Source organism: Suncus etruscus, chromosome 10 (assembly GCF_024139225.1).
Source record: "Suncus etruscus isolate mSunEtr1 chromosome 10, mSunEtr1.pri.cur, whole genome shotgun sequence".
Lineage (NCBI taxonomy): Eukaryota > Metazoa > Chordata > Mammalia > Eulipotyphla > Soricidae > Suncus > Suncus etruscus.
In genome coordinates this window covers 70,452,041-70,471,388 of record NC_064857.1, presented here as the reverse complement: position 1 = coordinate 70,471,388, position 19,348 = coordinate 70,452,041, and the positions used below count along the sequence as shown (strand labels likewise).

The 19,348-nt window shown below is 48.5% G+C and overlaps 1 protein-coding gene across 1 annotated transcript; it reads right to left on the bottom strand.

The window, feature by feature from the left end:
• Nucleotides 1–4,213: 4,213 nt before the first annotated feature.
• Nucleotides 4,214–18,793, bottom strand: LOC126020574 (signal peptidase complex catalytic subunit SEC11C-like). The gene is made up of 6 exons (XM_049782061.1): nt 18,615–18,793; nt 12,731–12,840; nt 9,894–10,043; nt 7,926–8,045; nt 5,134–5,191; nt 4,214–4,397 (listed from the first exon to the last, which is right to left on the bottom strand). The coding sequence occupies exons 1-6, from the start codon at nt 18,699–18,701 to the stop codon at nt 4,344–4,346; spliced, it is 579 nt and encodes a 192-aa protein (XP_049638018.1). The 5' UTR covers nt 18,702–18,793; the 3' UTR covers nt 4,214–4,343.
• Between the last annotated feature and the right edge of the window lie 555 nt (nt 18,794–19,348).

Genomic DNA, 19,348 nt, shown 5'->3' with positions numbered 1-19,348 from the left:
TAACAAAACAAACCTGGAGCCTGGGAGACAGTTCAGGGACTAAAGAGAACCTGCTAGGCAGTTCAATCCCTAGGGCCACCATATGTACTACAAATGGGTCCATTAGCTTTGCTTGTTGATCACGGCAGTTCTGCCCAGGATCTCTGACATAGCATGAGTGTACCCCTAGTAAGCACAACAATATGAATGTATGTGAGCAACACGCAGTGGTGCACAGGCCATCAGGCACACAAGTGACAGAGGCATCCTTGATGAGCATCCCGGCTATGAGGGCAAGCCATGATCCTGTGAGACCCCTACTTACCAAAACAACAGAGGGAAGACAAGGGGCAGGTGGAAACTAGAGCTTTCTCTCAGGGTTAAGCTTTCCAGCTTCAACAGAAACCATCTCCTGCCCAACCCAGCAAACTTCTCCTGCCGGGTTCTCCTCACTCCAGGAACAGCAACACAGGCAGGTTGTCTGTTCCAGTGCCAGCCAAATGGGATCTTGTCATCCTGGGGTTTTCTGGGAAACGAGCCTGGCACCTTCTCTAGGTACCTCAGATGCTCCTGAGTTGGGGGGGGGGGCTGAGTTGGCAACCTAGACCCTCATCCCGCCCCAGTGATTAGGAGACACACTCACATGCCTTCTGTTTCTTGAGGGACTCCAGCATCTCCAGCCTGGCTATCTAACTCGCCATGAGAAGATGCTCTATCTCTGGGTCCTTGAGTAACTCTGGGAGGTTTAGTTCAGAATGTTGGGGACCAGGTTAGAGCAATAGTACAGTGTGTTTTGTTGGGGGTGTGTGTGCTAACCTTGCACATAGTTGTTCAAGTTCCAACCCTGCACCCCATATGGTCTTCAGAGACCTAATAGGAGTGACTTCTGAGCACAGGGCCAGGAATAAGCCCTGAGCATTTCTGAGAGTGACCCGGAAACAAAGGAAACAGAAGGTCAAGTATATTTGAGGTGTATTGAAAGGCCTAATTGGTTAAGAGCTTTGTGGCGTACATAGTCCTGTTCCAGAAAACTGGATGGCCTCCCCCATAAAAACCTTATTCTGCAATATTGGCTCCCTCATGAACGAGGGCAAAAAATTTATAGAGATTTTGTTTGGAGACTTCTACGCGTCTGGCTTTTAACTCAGACTGAATATCAGCAATGAATTTGGCTTCTGTGCTTAACGAGTTACCCATAGTAAAAAGGCACAGGAGTCCCAAAGGCCAATTGTGGGACGATAGGTCGGCACAAAAATAAAAGTGTGCACACTAAGAAAGGCTGACTTTACGCAGCGTCACTCCTGATGGGAGCTTACCCACCCCTGATGGGGGTTTACCGACGTCTTACCACGCAAGCTTCTGGATTCGCCTGCCTCCAGCCGACCGGATGAACACGTGGGATCAAAAACACTCACGTTGCAGCGCCACTTGTACTCGCCTCCGCTTCTGCCCTTTAATGGGAGAGATCTCCGACCAGCAGCTTTCTCTCAACCAGGACAGAAGATAGAAGGCGAATACAAATAATTCGCAAGTGTTAAGCTCTTTTGTGAACACCTAGAAAATTAAGCCGTAGAAGTTAATAAAAAGCTCAAGCTGAATTCCTGTCAAGAGGTTTATTGAGGGAGCAAGCAGAGTTTTTATGCCCTGCTTCAGTGGGAGGAGCAAAAACATAGGATTGAAACTTAAACCAATCAGATTTGTACAGGTACAACGATTTTAACCAATGGGAGCAGACACATTTTGATGGCGGGAAGGATAAGGAGAAACCTGGCAGGATGGGGGGAGGGGAAGCAAATCCTTAATAGATCTTACAGTTTAAACCTTACAAAAACTTATCTATAATTGCATTGTATAAGAGCAGTTACAAAAACAGGTTCCATGGAAAGATTTAAGGAATCTAGTTAAGCCAGATTCTCTGTGGTGAGCTAAATTTATTTGCAGGGTTCTTTTGGCTCAGGGCTATGCAAACTTATGGCTTGAATCAGGCAGCGGTGAAAAATCCATTGAATATGTGGGTGTATGGTCGCCCACAAAGTTTGGCTCAAACTTTTATTTGGGGGTGTTGGGGAGTGTTACCCAGGGGCCCAGGGTATTCCCAGGAGATTTTCCAACTCTGAAGGAGGGTAAGGATGAGGTATAGGAGGTGGCACACCTGGGCACCTACAGTGTCAGGGTAGAACCTTGTAGGCACCCCCAATCTCGGCCATACTCTCAACAGACTCCACATACTACAATCCCATTTCTGTGTTCAGGTAAATGAACTCTATTTTTCCTCTAAAATGTTTATTCACAGACACAAAGGAGTCAGTCATGCTTGGTGATACTGTCAGTCTGTTTCTTCTTTTCTCTTCTGGGAGCTCCACAGATGAGGCCCATTGTGGAAAGAGCCTCTTCTCAAAAAGACAGCTCCCCAAACATAGCCATGCAGAGGGGCCCTTGGAATGACAGGTGACACAGGCTTCCATGGGAAGAAAAAGGAACTCCCCAACTCATGTATATGACCAAGCCCTCATCTGTCCCTACTGGGGTCCCCACAGTCCCACCTTATAGCTGAGGCCACCAGGACATTCTATGGGATGGTCGGACAAACCCAAAGGAATGCTGATGGCCCAAAAATTCTTCACAGTCACTGAGGAGAGAACATTTGGGTTTTTGGGGCTTTTGTTTTTGGGCCATACATGGCAGTACTCGGAGTTACTCTTAGCTTGGAGCACAGGAATCACTCCTCGTGGGCTTGGGGGGTCGAATTCGGGTCAGCAATGTAAAAGGCAAATAAGCTACCCATTATGCTATCACTCTGGCACCTGAGGGGAGGACATTTTTGTAGAGTGAAATATATATATATACATGCCAGAATTTTTGATACATATATATGTATATGTATACTTTTTATTATATTACTGTGATTTACCAAGTTGTCCCTAATACAGTTATTTCAGGCATTAAATGTCCATACCCCAGTCCTACCACCAATGAATGTGACCTTCCCTCCACAAGTGTCCCCAACCTCCCACCCACCACCCTACTCTGTCCCCTTACAGGCACGAATTTAATTCATATTGTTTGTTACAACAGAAAGACAAATGGAATTATTAAGACTTTTTTTTTGGGGGGGTCACACCCAGCAGTGCTCAGGAGTTACTCCTGGCTCTGTGCTCATAAACTGCTCCTGACATGGGGGATCATATGGGATGCTGGGATTAGAGCCACCGAATGTCCTGGATAGGCCGCATGCCAGGCAAACGCCTTACTGCAGGCTATCTCTCCCCGAATTATCAAGACTTAAATCAACAGGGTCGATATAAAATAACTGCTGTATCTCGCCATGGTGTTCCTAAAGTCAGTGTCTAAAGTCTGGCCAGGCTGTGAGTGGGTGGTTGGTCAGTGCTGGTCAAGCTTCTCTGGTCCTGCTCAAGCTAGGCTTGGGAGCTAACTTGGTCATTTCCCATCAGACTTCCTGGGATCCTGCTGGCTGACACTATGAACGTTTGCCTCCTCCCTTCCCAAGAACTGTGCTCAGTGCCTGCTCCTCACTCAGGCCTTCCCTGGCCACCTCATGCAGCCCCTTATCCTGTTGTCCCTGAGCCCCTTACTCTGCCCCCATCCTCTGCGCAGCTGTTCCTCCACCAACCAAATGTGTCACCAGCTGTCCTTTTTCCCCCCATACTGGGTTATAGGTACTAAATGGTTATTTCAGTTTATTCTGGGTTCTTGTGCCATACCCAGCAATGCTAAGGGATCACTCCTGCTGGAGCTTGGGGGGCTACTTGAGTGCCAGGAATTGAACCCAGGTCTGTCTATCAGCCCCTAGAGGAATGTGTGATGAACCATGCTAGCCCTCTTAAGGTGCAAACACAGCTCCAGTAGTATATCATGGAGCCCTGGGAAGGGTAAAGGAGGGAGGAAAAGACCCTTTGGGTCTTCTGACTCAAAGAAGCCACCGATTCCAAGAGGGCAAAGCACAGGCCTAAACACTCCCTAGGCCTCTCAGAAGCCCCCTCCCCCTTGCATTCCTGACCCCCTGGGGCGATACTCCAGGAAGTTGCCTGCTGGGAGGGGCAAATGCATACCCTGGGGGTGCCCTGTGCCCAGTAACTCCTGATACTTTTTTCCCTTGGCACTGGCAGGCAGGAACAGGAAGTGGGCCTGATGGCATGGGGCAGTACATCAGAGTCCTCAAAGGAAACAGAGCCATTGTTTTATTTGGACAAGACAAAACAACAACAACAACAACAACAAACACACAAAAAGCTCTCCACGTAGCTTCGTTTTTATGCCCACAGGGAAGCCAGTCATATATATTACTTTTCTTCTTTCATCACAAAATTCATCTCAAGCTGGTTCCTGAAACTGTTTCTTCTCCTTCAGGATTCGCGTTTCAGTAGCACGTATGCACCCATCACGGCCAACAAGGCGTACTAAAGGAAAGAGAGGATGAGGCTGTGTGGTCTGTGGGGTGGGGGAGCCTGATCTCTGCTGTGTGGGGGCGACCACTCATGACTGGACAGGACAAGAAGATGCTCTGCCTTTACCCCCTGCTGTTCAGCATCCAATGTCACACCCAGAAAAAATAAAACCTTCCTAGGGAGCTCAGGAAGGACTCACTTCTGCAGAAAGATCTGGCCCTGCAAGAGGACTTACCCCTGCAGGGCTAACCTCTGAGGAAGGACTCACCTCTGCAGAAGGACTCACTCCTGCTGGAGAACTCACCTGAGTAAGTTTTGCTCCTGCAGGAGGACTCACCCCTGCAGGATATCCCTACATGGCTCACTGCTACAGAAGGACTCATCCCTGTAGAAGGACTTGCCCCTGCATGGTTTCTATCCATTGTTTCAAGGACATAAAAAAAAAAAATCGAGGCCTTTTATGTGGAAAATAGGAGGAAATAGCCAATACTGCTTTTACTGTCCGATGTGTGTGTATGTGTCTGGAGGTTTCCATAATTAAAAAAAAAAAGCAACAACTATATTGGAGTCACTATAAAATATAGAAGTTAAAACCTGTAAAGTGCTGATCATCTAAATGACGTTAATTTCTTGTTAACTAATAAACAGTCTGCACCTTTGCCCCTGCACCTATAAAATGCCCCATATCTATGTTGAAACCCTATGGGGATGTACATGTTTAAATACAGGCACACACATGAGCTCCTACCTTGAATTTTGGATAGTCATTCATTATGATGGTGACCATGCCGACATACGGCAAAAACCTAAATTGTGGGAGAAAGAAGAAATATTAAGACTGTAGCAGGGTGAAAGGACTATTTGAAGCTCTGTAAACCCCTCTAAGATGACTGACTGGGCTTGATGAGAAGGAGCAGAAGATCCAAATGAGAAACCAGCTCTGCCTTCTAGCTGCTGTGTCTTCATGTGGAAATTAAGATACCAGGGCCGTTACATAAATGAAATAGGCAGCTTTCATAACTGCCCCTTATGATTGTTTTGCAGCTGAGAAGATCGGACAGCTTTTATGATGAGAAACGCCATTCGAGAGAGTTTTAAAGGGCACTGGCAGGGAGCAGGGCACCGAGAGAATTTTCATCATGCTCCCTTCACGGTACTTTTCAGGGTTTGTAACAAACGAGTTGATTGGGCAGTGCATACAAATTAGAGCCCATGATTTATACTCCCAGGGTGGCAGGGAAGAGAAAACCAGGGGATGATGGTCTGTCTCTCCTGGGGTGTCCAAGCCTGAGATAGCTTAACAAGGGGGCTGGGTGCACAGCCAAGGTGGTCTCCAGCTTCTGGGAAGGGTTTCAGCATCTTGCTTTTACAAAGCCCCTCACCAGAGGATTTTAAATACCAACTGCAGGGACTGGAGCCATAGTACAATGGGTGAAGTGTTTGCACTACACGTTGCCAACATGGTTCAATCATGGGCTCTGCATATGGTTCCTAGTGGCTGTCAGGAGTGATCCTTAAGTGCAGAGACAGGAGTAAGCCCTGAGCACCACTGGATGTGGCAAAAACAAAACAAACACCAACCAAGAAAAAAAAAAAAAAAGAAAAGAAAACCAAGCCAACATTTGCAACCTTGCCCTGAGACTCAAGTGGGAAGGCAAGAGAGTGAAAATGCCCCAAGATGAGCAAAGGAAGGACAGGGACAAAGTCTGGTTCTTACACAGCCCCAAGGGTCTGTCCTATAGTTTTGCTCCTTTGGAGCAGAGGACCCAGACCAGAGTCTTGGTCACTGAACTCCATCCCAAAGATCTTTGTTGGTTTTGTTTGTTTGTTTTTGTTTTTTTTTTCTTGGGGGGAGGTCACACCCAGTGGCACTCAGGGACTACTCCTGGCAGGTTCAGGGGACAGTATGGGATGCTGAGAATTGAATCCCAGTCAGCCACATGCAAGGTAAATGCCCTCCCCACTGTGCTATAGCTTCAGCTCCATTCCAATGATTCAGATGAGACATTTCTAAGGAGAGATTAACCCTAAAAAGGGCCCAGGAGAGGGAGGGGGTGGTCCTGGCTGGTGTTCACATACGGGTTCCCCCTGCTGCTGCTGTGTCCCTGGGAAGAGACCTTGGCTGGGGGATCCCCCATGAAGAGGAATCTGAGGGCGGGGACACAGCTGGGGAAGGAGGGCACAGACCTCTCACATGGCTCTGGGATGGATCCCCAGCTGCAAAGAAAGGAAACAAACGTGAAAATGAAAAGTGGTTGATTGGGAATAGGGAGACAATGCACATGCATTGAGCCTGGCACCATGGAACTCTCTAAGGCTCAGAGCCCTCGTGGGGAGGGGCATGTGTGGCCCTGAGGTGCCCCAGCTGGCACCCCAAACAATGTGCAACAGCCCGCCATAGAGCAATTGAGTATGTCCCCACTCATACAAAATACATTCAAAAGATGCAGTTCTGACATGGAAATCTATTTCTCATGTTTTTTCCTTTTTTGTTTTGTTTGGGGACCACACCCAGCAGTTCTCAGGGGTTACTCTCAACTCTGTGCTTTTGATCAAACACTCCTGGTGGGACTTAGGGTGCTGGGCATTGAATTTGGATCTAGTATGTGCAAGGCAAGTGCCCCCCCACCCTGCCTGTCTCCGTCTCTCTCTCTCTCTCTCTCTCTCTCTCTCTCTCTCTCTCTCTCTCTCTCTCTGTCTGTCTCTCTCTGTCTCTCTGCTTCTCTCTCTTTCTATCTCTCTCTCTCAGCCCCTAATTCCCACTTCTTGTTGGGTCAAAAAAAAAAAAAGAGAGACAAAGTCCTTCTTTAAATGAAGTTACAGATGCACAAACAGATATGAATAGGTGCAGGATGTGGAATTAATCTGATGCCATCCAACTTAGTATACGCCTTGTCACTCAATGGTTGGAAACATCTTGGAATGTAGTACTTTGGATTGTTGTTTAGACCACCTAATCATAAATATGCCAGGCTGCAGAAAACCGCTCACTTGCATTTTTGGACTTCCCACTGAGCTTCCTGCTTCTTAGGAGCTGAAGGCTTATACGTTGGGATTCCTGAATCCATTTCTCCTTCTTTGTGGATTATTTCCTACAAAAACGTTTGCTTCCAGATCCCTGTCTCTCCAGTGTCCCTGGCTTTGAACCAGAGGCCTAATTCTAGGGGACAATGAAGCACTAGCATTAGAGAGGGTCTCATTGGGAGTTTCTTGATATTGTGGTTTAAGATGTACAGGCATGGCCTGAGAGACAGTACAGGGGTTAAGGTGCTTGCCTTACACACAGCCAACCCAGGCTCACTCCCTCACACTAAAACTTATTATGTCCACTGCCCTGCCTCCAGCACTGCCAGGACTGATCCTCAGCACAGAGCCAGGAGTAAGGCCTGAGCACTGCCAGGGCTGGCTAAAATAAAAAAAAAAAAATCAAGTGGTCTTCCAAGACAAACTGGAGAGAAAGAATTCTCTTGGCATAGATGTAACAGCAGCTACTCTAAACAACAAAACTAACTAAATAAAACATTTTAATGTTGTCCTCACCCTCGGGCCCGGCCCACCACATCCTTCTTCTCCAGCCAGTTCTGGCCTTCCTTGTATAAGCCTCTGTCATCCACTTCGTTATTATCTCCTTTCGTTAGAAACTTGATGTCTCCATTATCTCTGGAAAGAAACACAGTGTCCTTTGGAAATGTTTCTCTGCAAAGCATCATTAGGCAAACTGTTCTTTGATGGGTCACTTTGTGTCAGAAGTGGCTTCAGAAAAGTAAAGATCACTGGGGCTTTGCTGCTGGAGTTGAGTACTTCCAGAAATAAAGAAAGTCAATTAGTCTAAATGGCATGATGTAGATTCACGGTCTGAGAGACCTGTGACTTTGCACAACAGTCCCCAAAATGAACCTGCTCAAGCACTGGGGCACCTGTTAAGTGGAAATTAGCATCTTGCCTCGCTTCCATTGTAAGGGGTAAAGAAAGAGGACTTGCTTCTAAGAGCAGATCAAACATCTCTTCACACTAGACATGAAGCTGGTTCCAGAGCAGACAGATTTGAATGCAAGTAAATGTTGTCCCTAGCTTTCCTCCAACTGACTCCTCTTACCAAAATTTGAAGGTATTATTCACATAACAATTCAATATCTTCTTCACCCATGCAAAAAAGTGGTGTAAAATCCACCAGAAATCACGAAAAGCCTAAAGTGGTGTCTCCACAGACATAGAGGACTAAATATAGTAAATCGATAATTCGGTAGCCTTGACACGTCAAATACATTAAAGGATTATTGAGCTATAAAGAGGGTCTTTTCAGCAAGCCCATTGGGGTTTGGGGGAATGCACTTTGATAATTTGGTAAAATGGTTTTAAAAATCCACCAAGATTTGAAACTACATGCAAACCAACACTGACTTAAAGTCCTGGTTCTGAGGGAAAATTCAGTGGACAAAAACCAGAGACATCCCAAGATTTATAGAAACTGTAAATCATTATTCCATAACTTCAGCTAATGGTTCATTTGTAGGAAGGAGTCAGAATCAGGGTCTGCTGGGAAGGGCCATGGTGTGATCCAGTGATTTTCTCCATCTAGAAATGAAGAAGAGTCTCTAGTTCTCTGGAGGGATGGGAGGACAGTTGTGAACACAGATAACAGGCCACCCTCCCTCAGCTCAGAGTGAGAGGACATGAATATCCAATGAATATTTAAAGTAGTTCTGTCCTTTGGGAAACATCTGTCCTCAGTGAATGGAATGGAGGCCTCTACTATCAATAATGCACAAATAATCACACACACACACACACACACACACACACACACACACACACACACACACACACACACACAAATTCTCCACTATTTGAAAAACCCAGGTAAGCATAATACTTAAGTTTAATCCCCTGATTTCTGTAGGTAAAAGTGCTACAAGAATGACAGAGTATGTGAAAGGGGACACCTTTAATAAGGGTGTGTACACTGCTGGAGACTTGATGGAGCTGAGCTGGAGGTGAGGTTTCTGGTCCCCACATAGTCCCAGGACCAAGCAACTGCTGCTGGCTTTCAAGGGCAAGGGAGTCAGGAGGTAGGGTGGGGTGGTGGTGTTCAAGCACTCAAGGACTGAGCAGGGGTGAGGAACGCTTCCCCCAGGGCTGTGCATGCTTCAGGGAACTCCACTGGGCCAGAGTGACAGTCTCTCTTGGAGACAAAGAGCCTTGCTTGCCTACCGGAAAAACCAATCGCCTCTCTGAATAACCCTGTGTGACAAGAGGATTCGATTTTTCTTAACACTCTCTCACATAATGGACACTAGGCAGGAATGTCAGCGTCTCAAGATTTTCGGTGACCTCGCCTCCATCTCAGGCGCCTTGTTGACCTTGCCACTTTCTGCAGGCAAGATTCCATCAGCCTTGTAGACTGGCGCCTTCCAGTTCCTAAACACAGGGCTAGAAACCTAATCCACAGTGTCAATGCTTTCCAAGGATCCATCCCAGCCCTCGGACACCCAAGCCAAGCCTACTTACTTTTCGTGGACTTTGATTACTCTGTGTACGATCGGAATATCGCGTCCTTCCACTTTAAACACCACGATCTCGCCAACTCGGATAGGATCTTCCCGGAAGTTGGTGAGGAACAGAAGGTCCCCCCGATGAAAGGCTGGTTCCATGCTGCCACTGGGAAAAGGCAGGAATATAGGCCTGTGACCTAGTGGCAGTGGGGACATGCCAGCCCACTGAGACTATCCATTTCAATACCCAGCGACAGTCAAGGGAGGGGGGACCAACCTCTTGGCTAAGTCATGGAGCTCAGATGCATGAGGGGGACAACCTAGAGCGACCCTGAGGAAGTTGGCTTGAGTGAGAAACAACCCAGAATACATTGGATGTTGCACAGGTAAACAGCCCACTTTGAACTTTTTTGGGGGGAGCACACCTGGTGGTGCTCGGGAGTTACTCCTGGTTCTGCACTCAGAAATTATTACTGCTGGCAGGTTCGGTGGGCCATAAGAAATGCCAGGGATTGAACCCAGGTCGGCTGCTTGTAAGGCAACGTTCTGCTCACTGGGCTATCAATCTGGCACCCCACTTTTAGCTTTAAAGTCAGCCTGAAGTCTTTTCCACTGTTTTCTTTTTTTTTTTTTTTTTTTTTTTTTGGTTTTTGGGTACCACCCGGCAGTGCTCAGGGGGTATTCCTGGCTCCAGGCTCAGAAATTGCTCCTGGCAGGCACGGGAGGACCATATATGGGACGCCGGGATTCGAACCGATGACCTCCTGCATGAGAGGCAAACGCCTTACCTCCATGCTATCTCTCCGGCCCCTTTTCCACTGTTTTCACTCTTGAGGCTGGTCAGTGAATCTCACTGCAAAACTGCCACACCCCATCTTTTCAGTCCCCAAATTGGCATATGGATAACCTTTCATCATGACTGCTGAGTGGTTATAACTGCTCACCGCTTGGTTTCAAAGGTGACAGGCAGATGTACATTTTCTTCTTAAGCACTGCAAATGCTGGGCCTGGAGTTTTCAGTGGATACCAACACTTTCGAGACTCAGAGTGGGTCCTGATTGGTGAGCACTAAAGGAATCCCCCAGGGAAGAAGAAGTGCCCATGCTTGGAACTGGGAGGCATGTGGCTGATTGAAAACAAGGATTTAGGGGGCCGGAGAGATAGCATGGAGGTAAGGTGTTTGCCTTGCATGCAGAAGGACGGTGGTTCAAAACCTGGCATCCCATATGGTCCCCTGAGCCTGCTGGGGGTGATTTCTGAGTGTAGAGCCAGGAGTAGCTGCAGGGTGTGACACAACCCCCCCCCCAAAAAAAAAAGAGGGACTTAGGATCAGAGCACAGCAGGTAGGATATTTGCCTTGCATGCAGATGACCTGGATTTGATACCCAGTATTCCATATTATCCCCTAAGTCTGCTAGGAAGTGATTTCTGAGTGCAGAGCCAGGAATAACCCCCTGAGTGCTGCCAGGTGTGGCCCAAAAAACAAACCAAGAAAAACAAACAAAAAAAGAAACCTAGGACTTGATCATGGTAGCAAGCTTGCCACAAACAGTAGGAAAAGATGTTAGGGGCAGAGAAGGGTCCATTATGACAGAGATAGTTGGAAATGATCACTTTGGGTAAGAACTAAGTACTGAAAAAAAGAAAAGTGATATGCATAATAGATAGCACTTCAGTAAAAGTACAAAGCATAGTGTCTGAGAGAGAGAGAGAGAGAGAGAGAGAGAGAGAGAGAGAGACAGACAGACCGAGCGAGAGAGAGAGAGACAGACCGAGAAGAAAAATGTCTACCACAAAGGCAGGCAGGGTGGGGAAACTGGGATATTGGTGGTGGAAAATGTGCACTGGCAAAGGATGCTGGACATTGTATGACTGAAACTCAATCAAGAACAACACTGTAATTGTGGGGGAAAAGGTGGTATATACATAGCTGCAAGACAATACTATGCAGACATTAAAATTAAAATTTGGGGGCCGGAGCAGTGGCACAGAGTGGTAAGGAGTCTGCCTTGCTGGCATTAGCCTAGGACAGATCACGGTTCAATCTCCTGGCGTCCCATATGGTCTCCCAAGCCAGGAGTAATCCCTGATTGTCACCGGGTGTGGCCCAAAATAAACCAAAATAAAATAAAATAAAATTTTGTATGTGAAGCAAAAATATGAATAAAGTAATAAGTAGTACTCTCAGACATAAGAAATAAAAATAACTGGCACTTGTGACTGAGCAATAATACAGCAGGTAAGGCCCTTGCCTTGCAGGTAGCTGACCTGGGTTCAATCCCTACCATCCCACTGGCCCCTGGAGCACCACCAGAAGTAATTCCTTAGTGCAGAGTCAGGAGTATGCCTTGAACATCACCAAATGAGGCGCCAAAGTTAAAAAAATATTATTTTAGGGGCTGAAGCCATAGTAAAGGGAGTATGGCTTTTGCCTTAAACACGGCGGACCTGGGTTCGATCCCCAGGATCCCATATGGTACCCACGCTTTCCAGGAGTGATTCCTGAGTGCAAAACTAGATATAACCCCTGGCCCCAAAACAAAACCAAACAACAAATTATCTTAGGCACCATGATTTCCAATAGTGACAGGGTTCTGTGCATTGAACATTCTAGCACCAGCGTCTCTCCCCATCATTTACTTCCCAAATTAAGTAGATTTTAATCCCCGTATACATCAGCAATATGGTAGTCATACTATATTTGCAGGCACATTGATTTTATTCTTTTGCAATTGATTCATATTAATTTGAATTTTATTATTTTATTGGGGTGAGTGGCTGCCACATTCAGTGTGCACCGAAGGAAAGTGCTGCCGATAGAGCAATGTAGCCTCTGTGGCTCCCAGGACCCACCTCAGCACCACCACGATGGGGCTCTCGCTGCCTGTGAGCACAATCAGGCCCTTCCAGATCATCAGCGCGGACGACACAATCATGGCGAAGTTCAGGACCTGGTAATAGAGCTGAAAAAGAGGCCCAGGTGAACCAGCGGCCACAGCCAGGGCTCAGAATCAAGCCCCCTGGTCCCCAGGAGGTTGTTCCTGTGTCTCTCAATGGGCAGCTCAGCCAAGAGGCCTGGGGCTCTGGGTTCCACCCCTGGCAGTGCAAAACAAAACCTCAAGGTTTCTCCCCTGAAAGTGACTGGCAGCTAAATATCAGCTTCAGCTTTGCTGCCTCCTTCCAGCTCTGACTCTTTTCCCTTTCTCCCGCTTCCCCAAGGGGAGGAAACACCAGCTCTGGTCCCCTTCCTCCCGCTTAAAGGTGATTCTGAGCAGATGGGACCAGATCATGGGATTCTACCTTAATTACCCACTGTTTAACTGACACCCTTTCTGGAATGTCCTATTGAAATGAGTCTTGGATCCCAGGGTTCTGTACTGACCCATTTTGCTCCATGACTCCAATCTAACTGGAACTGAGCAAGGGTTCTGGGCACTTAGAAGGTTGGATGCAGCTCCCAGTGCAGTTCTGGGGGCCAGGGAAATGGGTCAAGGGGCTGGAGCACAGGCCCTGCATGCAGGAGGTCTGGGTTCAGTCCCGAGCATTGCACTGCACAGTCTCCCTCGAACCAGTTGAGCTGTTGTTTAATTGTAGCTTTAAGCAAACCAACCTCTGGTTTGGAAAAGGCACAAGGCCTGAAGAAGTGGGAGCTGGGGGGCCCCAAGGGTCCAGTGGGCAGACCCAGAAACTCCAGGGTGCTGCACTCTGAATAGGATTCCCAATAGCTAACTGGCAACTTCCCGGCACAATCACCAGGTGGCTGAATCTGGTGAGGCTGGTGGCTCCTGGGGACGCTACAGTCACAGCTGAAGTAGTGGCTCTACCCGCAAATCCTCAGCTAGGGCCACAATGTGAGAACCATGCTGGGAGCCTCCAGAATCAACATGCCCAGTGTCCAGCTGTGCCAGCAGGGAATCAGCAGCCAGGCTCAGAACCAGCTTTCTCAGGTGTCCGAGACAGGGACACCAACCACTATGTGCTCCTCTCAGTATCTCCCCATTTTTCCACGGGATCCTCCTTCCCAGCCAAAGGTCTGCTTAGAGCTTTGCCCACACACACTAGGATGTCTCTGGCCCCCCACGACCCCCACTCCCTTGCCCCCTTGCCTGGGACGTGATCGTACCTCTTCTCCTCTGGGCCCAGCCTCAGACTCCCCATATCTACCCCTCTCCTTCTCGAGCTTCCTGCCACTTCCTTCTCCTTGGCCCAAATGCTGCCAAGGGCCGATCATGGTGACCATATGACCCTTAGTACTGAGAACCCTAAAACTGAGACCTCCACTCAGAGACCACAACACTGAGACCCTCTGCTGAGGCCCCCATTCTGAAAACCTTGATATTGAGACTCCACTGTCTCCTGGCCTAGCTTAAGCCCCCACCTCCCCTCAACCATGGCATCCAGCTCCAGCCACCCCAACCTTGCAAAGCAGGGTCTGCCGTGTTCACTCCAGGGTGTCCTTGCTCTTCCCACCCACAAGGTTAGCACTTCCTGACCAGCTGGGGGGGGGGGTCCCCTCGCCTCTACCTGTGCTCCTTTCCAGGACATCTGGGCATTGCTCCCTCTGTGGCCTGCCCAGAGCCCCCCAGGAGGGTAAACATGGTGTTTGAGGTGCTATGGGTCCTGGGCCTTCCTCACTAGTTGCACCCCACCTGCACTGGGGAGGGGGGGGGTCCTCTTGGGAAGATGGTCTCTCTCTTTAGCTCTTTTTCAGTTCTCTCTTTCAGCCGCTTCCTCAAGGTGCCCCCCCCCCAATTAATGGGCAATTAATCACTGATGACAGAACTTGAGTCTTCCTTTGTGGCAAGAAAGCAGCTAGAGATGACATGAACGAATGAACAATCATCTTCCAATGAAACTTTATTAACAATAAATAGTGGTGAGTAGGGTCAAAGAGACAGAACAGTGGGTAGGGTGCTTACTTTGCTCGAGGTCAATCTGCTTGATCAGGAAAGCAAGGTTACAAAGCAGTTCAAAACTGGCTCTTTTGGTGCTACACCTGGGTGAAACTGTGCATGTGGGGTTATTCTGAAGGATAACTTTGAAAGTAAAGATATTGATGAAAGGGACTTAATTTTTTAATTTATTTATTTTTGGGGTTTTTGGGCCACATCTGGTGGTACTCAGAGGTTATTACTGGCTCTTCATTCAGAAATAGCTCCTGGCAGGCTTGGGGGAACTATATGGGATGCCAGGAATCGAACTAGGTCAGACTGGGTCAGCATCACTAAGGCAAGGCAAATGCCCTACTGCTATATCATCACTCCGGCCTCGACTTAAAATTTTTTAATGAATTAAAGTAGAGCCGGAATGATAATACAGCGGGTAGTGCATTTCCTTGAACACAATAGAATTGGGCTCCATCCCCATCATCCCATATGGTTCCCTGAGCCTGCCAGGAGTAATTTCTGAGCACAGAGCTAGGAGTAACCTAGGTGCCACCAGATGTGCCCGTCACCCCCGAAAAAAGAATTAAAGTAGCTGTAAAGACATTTTGCTGTAATAAACAAATATGAGAAAATAAACATAACTGAATTAAAGTGTGTGTGTGTGTGTGTGTGTGTGTGTGTGTGTGTGTGTTCAACCCAAAGGTGTTCAGTAGTTACTCCTGGCTCTGCACCCAGGGATCATGCCTGGCAGTATTCAGGGGACCATATGGAATGCCAGGAATTGAACCCACGTCAGCTGTGTAATGTACTACCTACTGTACTGTGGCTCCAGCCCCAAGTATCTACCAGATTTTAAACTCCATAGCAACTGGGAAAATAGCAAATCATGAGACTGTCATTCAATTTCCAGGCAAGCAGGGGAAATGGGGCACTAAGTGGTGGCACTGTTCAAGGGTTTGGCTACCCCCCTACTCAACTCTGCTTCTCAAGTCACTCTCTATGGTCACATCCGAAAGTGGAAGTTGTTGACAGGGTTCACTGAGGGCACCACTTGATTCAAAGGATTTGATGAAATGTTTTCACTATGAATTACAGAGATGGCTGAGAAAAGCCCAGGAAGGTTTGAAATAGAGATTGCTATTTTCAGAAAGATTTGCAAAAAGAACTTTCTATCCTCACTACAGCAAATCCCAAAGCCCAGCCACTTACCTATGGAAGGCCAGGGGCTAAAAATATATCATGGGGTGTGATTGTCCTAAATTTCAAAAAACTTCTCCAAGAGGTCATAAAATCAATCCCCTAAAATTATCCCTTTGAGCAAGACAGAGATTTGCTCAAAAAGTGGCCAATTATACAAAAAAACTAGCCATCAATCTGAGTGCCATATTGAAATCCTGGTCACCCAGGAATGTAATTATGACTGAACTAATGGCAAACAGATTAGAATCCAAACCCACCCACACTGCCTTTTGCTGTTTGTCTCTGCCAACCAACTTGACAGGCTTCTTCGCACTGCACAGCCCCAGAGCTCCCACAGGCAAGTCCGCCCTCGACCTCTCTGAAGCCAAGAGGAACTAGCCAATGTCTAAGAGATTCAAACAAACACATTCGTATTTCAGCCGACAGAGCAGCAGAAATGCCAGTAGCTGCATTTCTTTCTCACTACAGAAACAAAGAGCCCTTGTATTTGCATGTGGCTCTTGCCTTAATTAATAGTAAGCAGAGGCGGCATAGAAATTAGAGGCCCCCCTTTCAAGATTAGGGGAGAGCATGCATGCATGCCTGACACAGTGTCACTCACCAGCTGCTATTTTGGAGGGAGAAGAAAAAGGAAATGAGCAAAGGAACGAAACTCTCTAATATATTTATAATACATTACATTACTATATATGTAAATGTATACGTACATATAACCGTATTTTTTGAGCACCTGAATTTTTCTGAGACTAATGAAGCTGAGGCAATGCAAATAGCTAGAGATAAGCCTGTTCTGGGATATAGAGTGAGGGAATTTAAAGGAATTTCAAAATGTAGCTGGTAAAGTAGAGTGGATACATGTATCACATAACTCCTCTGTTGTCTACAATGTTCACATTAGCAATCAGCATCGATTTTTAAAATATCCATAAAATATACGGGGCCTGAGAGATAGCATGGAGGTAAGGCATTTGCCTTTCATGCAGAAGGTCACTGGTTCGAATCCTGGCACTCCATATGGTCCCCCAAGCCTGCCAGGAGCGATTTCTGAGCATGAAGCCAGGAGTAGTCCCTGAGTGCTGCCGGGTGTGACCCAAAAACCAAAGAAATATCATAAAATATAGGGCCAGAGTAACAAAACAGCGGGTAAGGCATTTGCCTTGCACACAGTCAACCATGATTCAACCTTTGGCATCCCATATGGTTCTCTGAGCCTGCCAGGAGTAATTTCAAAGTGCAGAGGCAGGAGTAACCCAGAGCACCAACAGATGTGGTGCACACACCCCCAAAATATAATATAACCATCGATTCTAGATCTTCAAATAAAGCTCTCTTTGCCAGGGAAGTATCTTGCAAACAGAGTCCATGCCCAGGGTCCCTTGGCTGTTGGGTTTTGCATGTCAGTGATAAACCTGGTGACACTAAGTCCAGTCCCAGAAACGCCAGTGAACTCTGCAGCTCTGCATAGTCCTAGTCAGAGTTCACAAAACTCAAAGCACCCAACACCCCATCCTACAGCTGTGGCTTGAAATGCTACGTGGGAAGAAAAATGATGCCCATATATGCCTACATGAAGAAACAAGAAGTCATGGATTCTGCCACATGCCTGGCTAGAGAGACAAACGAGAAAGAGGGTACTTGCTTCAACCAGCAACAACTTTTTAACTGTGTCTCTCGGTGATTTAATAAATTTTTTTTTGGTTTTTGGGCCACACCTGGTGATGCTCAGGGGTTACTCCTGGCTATGCGCCCATAAATCACTCCTGGCTTGAGGGACCATATGGGACACCGGGGGATGGAACCACAGTCCATCCTAGGATGGCGCTTGCAAGGCAGACGTCTTACTGCTACCGCCACCCGCTCAGGTCCTAAAAAAAAAGTTTTTAATTAAAAAGAAAGGAAGGTGCTTACCTTCAATCAGGAGAAATCAACCCATTTCCAACGCATTTTCTCTCTGTAATTTAGTGTTCCTAACAGTACTGCACTCTCTGTGTATTAGGATATGTGTATTGACATGGCACAGACAGTCAAGTTGGAGTCTATCACATTTCCCCAGGTGTTGAGGAATCCTTGACAGTAGTGCCTTGTGCCCCAATTCCTTATTCTGCAGCTCCAAGTTCCCCAAGATCACGGAAGGGGGAAGTGGGGGAGCACAGGCTAAGGAGAAGGGGAGCAGAGAGACTCGGGAGCTTGGGACCCAGATGGAGGGAGCCCTGCGCCCTGGGTCCCGGGTTACCTGCGTGCAAACCACCTACCTTCCAGGTGTCACCATTCGGCTGGTGTGAGAACTGAGTCAGAGACACCTGGGACCTCCATGGAAAGCGGGTCCCGACTCCCCAAGCCCCAGCCCCGACGCGGGGAAGGAGTGATGGAGAGACGCGGCCTTCATGGGGACCCTGCCCCACTGGAGACGTCCCTGGATGGTCCCCCCGTCCCCCAAGGGCCTTCTTTTGGCTGTCCCTGCAGCCCGAGCCCTCCCTCACACCCCCTCCGACTGCTCCCCCAGATCTGGAACTCGGGGGCCGCCCCCCCTCGAGCCCTGACACCGCGCCCCGTGCACGGACGCCTTCGATCGCGCGCGACTGGAGGCCAAGTGGGGCTCCCCCGGCCGCGCACCCCGACTCCCGCCCGGGGGCCACCGCCGGCCCCGTTACCCGGCGCTTGTTCATCTTCCTCAGGTCCCCGAAAAGGTCGAAACCTGACGCGGGGAGATGCGTCCCCACGGCGCCCGCGCGCGCCATGGCGGGGTCTCGGGGGCCTGCGGGCTCCAGATGTCACCAGATGTTCCCGACTGACAGCCCCGGAGCAGCCAGCCGGCCCCCGCCCACCACCCCGCGGCCGGGCGGGCCACGTGACCGGAGACTCGCGCGGGTGTCTGGGAATTGTAGTCCCGGGAAGACCTGGGACGTCGGAGCAGCCTGAATTGTATCGAGGAAGAACTTGAAGAGAGAGAGAAAACTACAATTCCCAGAATGCCCCGGAGCGCCACTCCAGCCCGCGAAGACCCAGGCTCCTAAGGGAGAGCAGCGATGCTCGGGAGCATCACCGGCCTTTCCGAGCGGTCCTTCCGAGGGGAGCAGGTCGTCCGGTACGTGCCGGAGACGACTGCTAAAGGGATACTGAGTTCCCAGGGCTCTGGTCAGGCGCCAAGAGGACACCTAAAGTTCACCTCACCGTGTACCTTGGCCATTGGATGGGGGCACCTGGGTGGGCGGGGCCTCCTCGCCGGCCTCAGGTGTGCGACTGGAGGCGGGGCCTACCGGTGGGCGGGGCTTGGAGGCGGCGGAACTTTTGAAACCACCTTGTGAAGACTGGAAATGGAATGCTAGAGTCTCTGTTGGAGGCAGATATGGATGCATCTGGGAATAGGAGTGGAGGGAGGACAGCA